Source organism: Mastacembelus armatus, chromosome 10, assembly GCF_900324485.2.
Source record: "Mastacembelus armatus chromosome 10, fMasArm1.2, whole genome shotgun sequence".
Taxonomy (NCBI): domain Eukaryota; kingdom Metazoa; phylum Chordata; class Actinopteri; order Synbranchiformes; family Mastacembelidae; genus Mastacembelus; species Mastacembelus armatus.
Genome location: NC_046642.1, coordinates 19,865,792 through 19,876,967, shown reverse-complemented (window position 1 = coordinate 19,876,967; position 11,176 = coordinate 19,865,792). Strand labels below are relative to the sequence as shown.

Sequence of the window (11,176 nt, the reverse complement as noted above, 5' to 3'; positions counted from 1 at the left end):
CACGAGGTTTTCACTCAGTATAAAGGTGTCACAATAAAATTACTTTATGGTGTCTCCATCAGTGTGGAGGCAGAGGTTTCAACATGTCGTGTACTACATTTGCACACACGTGTATTTGAAACCAATAACTCCAAGAAAGTAATCTGCATTACTATTATTTGAGTGGACTGATCCTTTAAAGAACCCAACCCATGTTCCGCGGGGGCCACTGTCCTGCCTGTTTACCAACTCTCATGGCTCTACTCACTGTTGATTACCTGGATCAGGGGTGTTCAGCCAATCAGAAGCTGGAAAATACTAACTCGCTTCGTCTTCTCCCACTCCACCCTCATCTGAGGTGGTCTCTTTCTGCTTTAACTCGTTAAAAAGCCTTGGAAGACCAAACAAACATCCTTAACTTTTTGCTTAAAAAACCTTGCTAGAGTTTCTACAGAGCACAGTCCAGTTGAACTGACTACATCTACAGCAGAAACGGGATTCGGGATCATCTTAAAAACCTTTAATTCTTCCTTGTCCGGGCGGTGAATGAATGAGAGGGGTGTCCCGCGGGGGCGTGGCTGCATGCGGGGATATCAACAAGTTCCAATGGGGACACAAACATGTGTCTTCAGGTTTGGATTCACTGTAACTGCAGGAGGACACGAGTCAACCGTAACCATGAAGTCTTTATCTTCACCAGAGAGCAGCAGACAGAGGGCTGTGAGGAGGGTAAGCTGCTGAAATCTGTCCTCTAAAGGATTTTTTACACAATCGTCTCCGACATTGCTCAGTGTTTTACTCCTCAACCCACAGGTGTCGAAACCGCAAATGGAGAAACGCAGACGGGAGCGGATCAACCACAGTCTGGAGGCATTACGACTCCTGATGCTGGAGAACACACACAATGAGGTAGGTCTGCGCCTTGTGGTTTTATTTTAGATTGGCCAGGACCTCTGACCTCTGCCAAAACGCTACATCAGGCTGTTTATGGAGTGATTCTGTTTTGTTAATTATTTTAGAAACTGAAGAATCCAAAGGTGGAGAAGGCGGAGATTCTAGAGAGTGTGGTCCAGTTCCTGAAGACGGAGAAGGAAGCGGAGGGAGGTCGCCAGGCCGCGAAGAGAGTCTTCCCCAGGGAGCACGGACCGAACTGTGCCCATCAGCGCAACTACCATGAAGGTATGAGGTCCTGCCTGCTGCGGGTCAGCCAGTTCATAGCCAGCAAGAGCCAGGAGGTCGAGAAAACCGCTGGGGATTCGGTCCAGGCTTCTCCTGCGCTTCCAGAGCCGCAGACGTACCCTTCATCTCCCAGGCACGTCCACAGTGCACTGATGTCCGCTGGAAACCCGGCTGCACTGTCTCCTCAGCATGTGCCCCCGAACCACGGGATCACTCATCCGTACCTCAGCCAGAGGACTGAGCTCCACTGTGACACCAGAAAGCTGCTCTCCTCCACGCACATCACTGATCCCGTGTGGAGGCCCTGGCCCCAGTAGCAGCGCCCCGACACAGATTTTATTTTAGATATGCAGCCTACTGTAGCAGCAGAGCGTGTAAATATGTATTTTATTGTACAGGCTGGATTCTTTTGTACAGAGAAGATATTTTCTGACATGTTGGATGATATTCTACACTGGGATGTGGGGTGTTGCTTTGAATCTACCCTATTGTATGCGTTTTTTGTTGTTTTTTTTTACTCCTTCATTTTTTTTAAAAAGATTTTTGCTGTTACTAGGAGATACTCTTTAGGCGGCAGTGCCCGCAGGTTCTACATGTGTGTATGCTGCTGAAACGCGTGCGTAAAATCGCCTACGTGCTCTGACTTGATAGTTTATCACGTGTAATGTTCCAGTTTTTCTTTGCTCTGAGATGTGTGAGGCAGTAGGATTCATTCTGTGATTGTGTTTCTCTGTTCCACTCTGCAATAAAAGAGCAATTTTCTGATGATTCCAGATCAAGAAGCCTGTTCCAATGGCCCATTTGCTGTCTGAATAGGTTGTATGGGAGCAGCCTCTGCAGCAGTACTTTAAAAGAAAAGAGGGACATCTGCTGAACACTTAACACATACTTTATCTAGGCTGGACAACAGCTACGGCACATTTTGCCTATTGAAGTGGTGATGGGGTAGGGAACTGGTTGCTTCTATGCAGTTTTTCAAATGCAGAAAACAGTGAGAGGGCTCATTCACACACCATTAAGTCTGAATAGGTTAAGTCCAGTTCCAGGTAAGTACAGTGCATTCAGAAAGTCTTCAGACCCCCTTCACCTTTTTCAGTTTTATGTTGCAGCCTGATACTACAAGTGTTTAAATTCTTTGTTTTGTATCATTAATCTACACTCAGTGCCACATAATGACTGAGTGAAGACAAAATTTTAGGAATATCTGGAAATTTATTAAAAGGGAAAAACTAAAATATCACATTTACATTTAGATCCTTTGCAACAACATGTGAACATTAGCTCAGGCATCTCCCATTTCTCTTGATCTTTGCTGAGATGTTTCTACAGTTTATATAGTAAATTAAATTAATTGGACATGGTTTGAGAAGGCACACACCTCTCTCTATAGAAGACCCTGACAACTGTCAATGCATATCAGAGCAAAAACCAAGCCAAAGGAGGTCAGAGGAACTGCCTGCTGAGCTCAGAGACAGGATTGTTGATAGGCACAGAGCTGGGGAAGGCTACAAAAACTTTCTGCAGCACTGAAGGTTCCCAGGAGCACAGTGGCCTCCATAATACTCAAATGGAAGAAGTTTGGCACAGCCAGGACTCGTTCCAAGAGCTGGTTGCCAAACTAAGCAATCGTGGGATAAGGGCCTTAGTAAGAGAAGTGATCCTGAGCTCCAAAGATCCTGTGTGGAGATGGGACACAGTTCCAGAAGGACAACCATCACTGCAGCCTCCACTGAAAACCAGGTACCTCATCAGCTGCCCAATACCATCCCAACAGTGAAGCATGGTGGTGGCAGCATCAAGCTGTGGGGGTGTTTTTCAGCAGTAGCGACTGGGAGACTGGTCAGGGTTGAGGGAAAGCTGCATGTAGCGAAATACAGAGTTATCCTCAATGAAAACGTCTTCTTCAGCGCTCAGAACCTCAGACTGGGCCAAAGGTTCACTATCCAACATGACGACGAGCACACAGCCCAGCCAGAGCCCTGACTTGAACCCTGTTGAACATCTCTGGGGAGACCTGAAAATGGCTGATTGTCCCCATCCAACCTGACTGAGCTTGAGAGGATTTACAAAGAAGAATGGCAGAAAATCCTCCAGTCTAGGTGTGAAAAGCTTGTTGTCCCATACCTGAAAAGACGAGGCTGTAATTGCTGCCAAATGTGCTTCAACTAAGTACTGAGTAAAGGGTCTGAATATGTAAATGTCATACTTCAGTTTTTCCTTTTAAAGAAATTTACAAACCGTTCACAAAATTCTGTTTTCACTGTCACTATGTGGTACTGAGTGTAGATTAATGAGAATAAAAATGAATTTAAACAACTGTAGTATCAGGCTGCAAAATAACAAAATTGAAAAAAGTGAAGTGGTCCTAAGACTTTCTCAATGCACTGTATTTCTTCAGTCAGATTTAGCTAGAGATCTAACAAGTAGTTAGTGAAAGATCATGACCATATGAAACTATTGTCACAATCAGTCCATGGCTGTGTTCTTTTTTTTAAGCAGAACTATGATAGTCTCAGGTTTAAAACTGCTATAATTCACTGTTGGGCTTAAACCCTGTTTACAAACTATAGTAAATGAATATTAGACTATTCCTAACCAGGGTCACATGGATCTGCTGGAGCCTATCCCAGCTCTCTCTGGGTGAAAGGCAGGGGTACACCCTGGACAGGGCAGAATAATTGATATCAGAAATGTGTAGTTTCAGTAAATTTAGCATGGTATGTTTATGCCCATGCATTAAGTATTAGCCTCAGTATAAAGGAATAACATGTGCACTCTATGAACTGTTGCATTGTTAGAAATAGGGACACCAATAACCTACTGACCAGCTGTAATGGTGTCATCTTTTTAGAGGTGTTTTCCCACCTTCTCAAATTCTTCAGATTATGAGGCAGTCAGGCCTGTTCGTGCTGGAAGAGATGGGGCCTCTTCCCTGTCATTTATGAGTTTTCAACATTAGACTATTTGTGAGTAGCATGGTTGTGATTTAGTATGGTTACGCATTACGGGAATGCAAAAATGTCCATCCTAGAAAAATGCAAACCTGTACTTGACTCACGGTGGACTGATGCTTTAAGTTTTTCATTTTCATTAATTTCATTAGATGAGAGTATATTCTGCTTGGCTGAAGAGGACAAACTAGGCCTACAGTTTATTCCATTCATCATCCTGCGGCCCTGTGTCTGGTCCACTTAGTGGATTCCTTCAAAGCCCATCTGAAATCATCTTTTATCAAAGGAGGAGTTATTCCCGCTGGGTGATCTCTGGACAGGATGCTCTATTGTGCGCCGCTAAGCTTAAACCCCCACAGAAAAGCCCCACGAGACTAAGTAAATGACTTTAAAGCTGGAATCAGATTAGTTTCATCCGAGGAGCATTTGTTTAAATACAGATTAAACGGATTCAGGGGCAGAATGTTTAGTCAGTGTAAAATAGATAAGGATTAGTAGGGATGCGGGTACTTCCAGGTTTCTCCTTGGTTTCCCTGAAACAAAAGCACGCGGACTTTTTTCTCAGTGACTGCAAAATGACCTGAAACTTAAATTGTAAGAGACATGCGCGGTTTTACCGACGTGCAGCCTGGTGTCGGAAAACGCAGCACACCTCCACACCTTAGCTGGCGTTTGTTCGTTTTTACGACATCAGCGCTAACACAATAACACGAAGTGATGAATCACCGTTTGGCCCCATTACCAGACCATCTGATGCCTGCATCTCACATAATAAGCCCTCAAATCTCTACGATATCTCTATAGTAGGCACCTCATAAACTAACATCTAGTTTATTTAAAGCCTGACTGAGGGGGTTTTCATGTATGAAGCTGCACAGTCATGGTCCTCTACATCTGTTACGCCGTAAACAGCTCGTCTATAACGCAACAAATGAGCTGCAAAATGACCCGACTTTAACCCAACTTCACCCTTTGGTTTTCCAAAGGGTGAGGGTGACAGACCTTTCCCACGCAGCGGCCACGTGTCGACCCCAACGTTAACAGCCCGAGCCTGAAACTAATCAAAGCATCAGCACCTCGGGGTGTTAATGGCTCTGTGACACCCACGCGTCAGAGGTGCGCACTAAGAACTGCTATGTGAGGCGGTGTTATTACTGCACATGGGGTCAGTCAGTTGCAGCCCTCACTCAATACCAACTATAAACGACTTTCATAAGACTCTTCACAGAGTATCAGTTTTAAGGCTTCAAAAATAGCATTCAATGCTAAAATACAATCAGTCCTTTTCATTTCAAATTCGACCAGTTCTATGGCACAACATAGTCTTGACTGACATATAGCCAAATCTCATTTCAGGTGGTGTGTTTAATGGATGTGACAGCACAGTAACATGTTTTACTCTAGCTTTGTTAGTATGAATCAAGTCTAATGTTTTTCCCTGCGTTTTTAATATATCAACATTTTGAGGCTACTAATGTGGCTACTAAAATTACCATGGTTACAGATGTTTTGGTCTGCAGAGCAGCAGTGAATGTGCAGCTGAATTCACTCTTGTTGGGTGACACTGATGCAGGTCTAGTTCTTCGGAGACCATCTAGAGGAAAATTGAAATGGCTCATTGCCAAAATAGAACATATGCATTCCTTTTGATAATAACACAACAAAGTCCAACTGAAAACTAAAACCAGATGCCAAAATGATCCCTGCAATGCTACACTACGTTTTTTTTTACTGCTCTGAGCTGTGAAGTGCTTCTTCTACTGTGGTGGCCACAAGCCTGCCCCAGCAATTAAAGCAACTGAAACATCCTTATGAAGGTGGTGCAGTTCTGTCTCTGACCATCTCTGTGTAATCTAACAATATCAGTCATGAAAAACATGTTTATTAGCAACAAGAGAAAAGTCACAGTAATATTGCTGTATATTAATGACAAGATACAAGCTGAATTTACTTAGCCTCAAGTTGTACAGTTACATTACAATGTGACTAACCCCTTGTAGAGAGAGAGAGAGGGAGAGAGAGGGAGAGAGAGGGGGAGAGAGGGGGAAACATGCATGCTGCTTCATCACTGGGTCAGACTTTGCCAACAGCGAGTCCCTGAGCTCTTTGAAACTCCTGCTGTAAACTCGACAAGACTTCTCGATGTTGTTCGGATTTCTTCTCCAAGTCTTTGAGGAGTGTTTCATATCTTTGACTGTAACAACACAAAAGAAGAAAAAAAAAAAATTTCAGATGGACAACGAAACTCATTTGACCACATTTACGTATATATGCACATATCTACACAAAATAACTTTCTTTCACTCCATGCCGTTGTACCTAATCAATTTTGATATTCTATTTTGGTTAGCAGTAGATTAAGTACATCACAGGGACTAGGGAGTGAGAATATTATGAAAATGATTTTTAGAAAATTTGAAACAATTCAACAGAACCAAAATATAACCATAAAGCTGAGTCAACATCTTGCTGATTTTCTCACCGTCTTGTACCGTGGAATAATGCTGACAAAGAAATGTACTGACAACTCTCATGTATTCTCTGGCAGAGCTGTTGCAGAATGTCCATCCACAAACTCTTTCCTGCCCTCTACCTGTTACTGAGCACAAATACACAGCTAAGGTCTGCCCTAATATTCACACCTGAGCTATTTCTAAGTATTTAAGGGCCCATTAATATTCTAAGTACAATGTGGTCAATCTTCAAAAAACACACTGAGCCAGATTTGATTAATTAAGACGTCTCAGTCATCCAAATACAAAGTTTCTGTTACTTGCAGTCATACACTTGTATTAAAATACTACTTTAATTAAGATAAGACACATTCAGGGGGATAAAGGTGTTACGAGTTATTGACTGAACAGATTAAGACAGCATTTCAAGTTTCTGTGTGATATATTTTTCAGAAGAGGAATGTCATACAATAAACTTGATTTGTAAGCATGATAATTATATTAAGGAAGTGACATTCGATGAAGAGTAAGTACTACTGGGTATAACAGGAAAGCTGAGTTTATTGTACAGGTTTTGTTTTTCCTTAAACATATGACGAACAATTGTCAGAGAAGTCACAGGAAAATAGAGTTATATTTATGAAATTGTCTTTAAAGTGACCATTACCAGGCTATGATTGCAGCGGTACAGTGGTTTCGTGGTGTGGCTTGGTATGAAAACTCATGATTATCTTACCATGTACAATTACTTATTACAAGTATTGTGTGGGGGGGGGGATAATTTCAGATAATTTCACCTGCGTATATGGATCTCCTTTACTCCTCAACTGCCTGTCACACTCAGTGACTAGCACCACACACAGACACACTTAAGACAGATACAAAAGCTGATGTCACCAATCTCCACCACCTCCACCCAAAAAATAAATAAAATAAGTATATACCAAAAAGAATGTGACGTTGTCCTCCAGTTTGCAAAAAATGTGGCTGCAAAAGGGCAGATCCTCCTCAAACAGGTTCACCCATCTATGAGAAGACCATCCAGCATAGCACCAGTAGACATTCTGGGCCCCCAGCATAAAAATCCATATATGTTTCATGGGCCCCTGTTAGTCCTGGGCCCTTGCTCACCCTCTACAACACCCATGCCCCTGGCAGATAAAAGTGCCGAATGTGTCTCATTCATAACTTAAATCCCTATGAAAAAAATGTGTGAATGTTAAAACCTCAATCATAAAATGTGTTGCCAAATAATTTTCCAAATCTCTGCTCCCAGGTATGTCTGCACTGTTGGTCCATTCAGTAACCTCTTACTGACCCCTCACCTCACCTCACACTGACCCCTATCTGGCCTCATAAAGAAACCTAACAAACTTTCCTGGCTCAGGGCATAATAAGTGAGCGTGTGACTGATTATTACTAGCTGTGGTAAGACAGGGCCTCAATGCAGTACAGGGAAAAAAAAAAATGTTCCTCTCCATCTCAAATATCACCATAATATATACACTTTTACAGTCAGACTATGATCAGTTGTTGTCTGTGATCGTACAGACAATATTTAGATGAATAGAACATGGACCTATTTATGCATTATGCTCATTTGTTATATGCTGTGGCTCTTATTGAATAGGAAATGTTGTGGTCACACCCAACAATTAGGGGAAACAAGTACCACTGTCTCTTTTTGATTAGGCCTGACATTTGTGACCCATTTACTGCAGCATTGAATGGAATGAAGATTTGGTGACTCACATTTCTCCGTTAATATACTCCAGCCTTTTTGCCACTGTGGCTTTAGCCTCGTCCAGATCTTGCTTCACTAATACTGGGCCAATAAGCTTATAAACTGTGTTTGTGCTGCCCAGTAAATCCAGCTCCTGGAAAAAAAAATATAGAGAAAGTATATATATTATTACTAAACACCGTCTCTGTGCAAATTAGGATTAGCAACACAGCAGTGATGAAAAAGATAGATCAGTTATTAGAAAGAAAAGCAGTTACCTCTTTGACGATGTTGTTCTCTGTCAGCTGCGTTTCCAGCTTCTGTCTGGCTGACATGCTCTTGCTAACATCTGAACAGATATGCAGTGATTGACTACATTGAGTATAATAATGCAATAGGAAACACAATGTCAAGCACAAACAGTAATCTAAATGCACAACTTATGTCTAACAAGTTTCTTTAAAGCACGACTGGTTATCCAAATGCGGTCAGTTAGCTCGGCACAGCATGGCCCGATGAGAAAAATGCAATGCTATGCTACCACCTACCTTTCTGCATCTGTGTATATTTTTCTAATTCTACTTTTAGTTTCTTTTGAATGGCCTCAGCCATATCTGTGTTTTGTCAAATATGTAGTAAGGACTGAGTGAATATATGAAACTAGCTGAGTATTAAATGTGGTCTGACAAAAAAGCTCTATGCTAACAGGAAAGGGCGACGACTACAGCGGATGTGAGCCGGGGTCCTTTCAAAGTAAGACCCCAACTATTTCAAAGTTTTGTTCAGCACAAATTAATTAGCAAAAATAACACAATTAAATACATTAGGATTAAAACTACCCGGTAATGTGTATATTGATGTCTAACTTAGTTTAAAAAATTCACTGTCGAATTCTTTCCGTTGTTTATGAATTTTGACATCGTCGTGGTTGCGGCTGTTTACGACATTGCTTTACGACACTGCACTCGTCCTCATAGCATTGGTTCAAGATGGCTTCGTCGTTCTGGAAAGGGGTTGTTGGTGTCGGACTTTTTGCGTTAGCTCATGCAGCTTTCTCAGCGGCACAGCGTAAGTTTCAATGCGGGGACCCAAGACGCAGATTCCGAAGTGTTTGTTGACGCTACGGAGGACGTGTTGTCTCAGGGGAGGCTCAGAAAACTGCAGGTTGGGCCTTTCGGTCCAACAGCTAACCTTAGCTAACTAACTGGGTGCTTGTCCAGCTTTAGCTCCTGCTCGGATTGTTCGTAGGGATAAAGAAAATAGCATAGTTCACTTACATTTGATGATAAATTACTACTCTCGTAGATATGTAAGAGTCACTGTAACTAGCATGTTACGTTGTAAAGACGATCTGTCAGTGCAGTTCATTTTTTGCTGCTTGGCTCCGTTACAGTAGTTGTGATGTGTTTCTCCCATCAGATCGGTCATACATGCGACTCACAGAGAAGGAGAACGAGACGCTACCAATTGACGTGAGTCCTTTCATCCTGACATTGCTCATTTTCTGCTTTCCATTTGCAACAAACCGCAAAAATTTATCTCCCTATGTTTGCTTTGTGCAGATTGTATTGCAGACTTTATTATCGTTTGTGATCACCTGTTATGGTATTGTGCACATCGCTGGAGAGTTCAAAGACATGGATGCTTCTTCAGAGCTGAAAAACAAGTAAGGAGAGCTACCTGTCAGCACCCTGTTCCCCTGATATTCTACTTGTTTGTGTCTTCTGCCACAGGGGAAGCACGCAGTTAACCACTCCACTAGCATTTATAGTAACATTACTTTGAATTAGTTCCCATTGAGACGCACTCAATGTCACGCAGCTGCTGTTATGTTATGGCCAATATGTTGTGAAGGTCTAAGGCAGCTTTACATAAAAGAGAGGAGATAGTCATGTCTGCCAAACGTAGAATACACCTACTGCAGAAGGTGTCTGAACATGTCATGGCTGTCTTGTTCCTCACTGTGAAACCCAAACGATATTTGCTGGCCTCTTCTTGACTTTATTTTTATTTTCAGAACATTTGATACGCTGAGGAACCACCCATCCTTTTACCTTTTCAATCACCGGGGCCGGGTGCTATTCCGCTCACCGGAGGAGGAACCGTCCTCTGCACGCAACCAGCAGGCTCTTCCTAACCCCATAAGGCTACGCAAGCTGGATCACTTGCACTGAAACTGGCCTTTTTCTGCCTGTTACACCATCAATGTCAGACAAGATTTGTTTTTGTTAGAAAGAGGGAACAAGGTGAGAGTTGATCTTCCTCTACTTTAATTTGTGTTCGTACATAAACTAATATTCTGTTCAAACATGCATCTCTGTGCATAGGAGTGCTCACCACCATATTCAACACTGACTGTGCCAACCCTTCAGTTTTGTTTGTATATACTTGGGATATTTGTACTATACTACGTCTACCCTCTGTTGTCCCTTCTGAACACAGTTGGGATTTTACTCTCCTTAGAGGGGCATAAAGAAGCCTGTTTTGTTACCGTTTCATTTCATCAGACTCGAGCAGCTGACTGTGCAGCAACTTGAATGAATTTTGTAGAATAAACTGAAGACCCTTTATTTCTTTGACGATTTCCTAGAAGCATAAAGGCTCACATATACATCCTGTATGCATGAAAGAGATTTGACTTATGCCACAGGGAAATCAGCTGAAAGTAAGAACAGAAAACATTAGACAGCTGTTCCAATGAAACTGTGAACACTAAGGCAACATTGAGCAATGGTACCTTCATTTTGATGGGTTTTTTTTCCCCTTAATTTTACATTTTAAGGCTCAACAGATTGTTTTTAATTTAATAAAAGGCATCCTGATTTTAAGAGGTGTGAGTTTGTTTTTTTTTTCACTATACAGCCAGTGTACAGGTACTGGGAGGTGTATTT

The 11,176-nt window shown here is 42.1% G+C and overlaps 3 protein-coding genes across 3 annotated transcripts; 2 read left to right on the top strand and 1 right to left on the bottom strand.

Annotated features, from left to right (window-relative positions):
- Positions 1-623: 623 nt before the first annotated feature.
- Positions 624-1,475, top strand: her5 (hairy-related 5). The gene is made up of 3 exons (XM_026331018.1): positions 624-708; positions 793-888; positions 999-1,475. Exons 1-3 carry the CDS (start codon positions 658-660, stop codon positions 1,473-1,475), a joined length of 624 nt encoding a protein of 207 aa, XP_026186803.1. The 5' UTR covers positions 624-657.
- Positions 1,476-5,971: 4,496 nt separating this feature from the next.
- Positions 5,972-9,036, bottom strand: pfdn6 (prefoldin subunit 6). The gene is made up of 4 exons (XM_026330418.1): positions 8,834-9,036; positions 8,564-8,634; positions 8,315-8,439; positions 5,972-6,303 (listed from the first exon to the last, which is right to left on the bottom strand). Exons 1-4 carry the CDS (start codon positions 8,895-8,897, stop codon positions 6,183-6,185), a joined length of 381 nt encoding a protein of 126 aa, XP_026186203.1. The 5' UTR covers positions 8,898-9,036; the 3' UTR covers positions 5,972-6,182.
- A 203-nt stretch (positions 9,037-9,239) lies between these two features.
- Positions 9,240-11,113, top strand: mmgt1 (membrane magnesium transporter 1). Its single transcript, XM_026330850.1, has 4 exons — positions 9,240-9,353; positions 9,705-9,757; positions 9,848-9,951; positions 10,303-11,113. The coding sequence occupies exons 1-4, from the start codon at positions 9,275-9,277 to the stop codon at positions 10,457-10,459; spliced, it is 393 nt and encodes a 130-aa protein (XP_026186635.1). The 5' UTR covers positions 9,240-9,274; the 3' UTR covers positions 10,460-11,113.
- Positions 11,114-11,176: the final 63 nt, after the last annotated feature.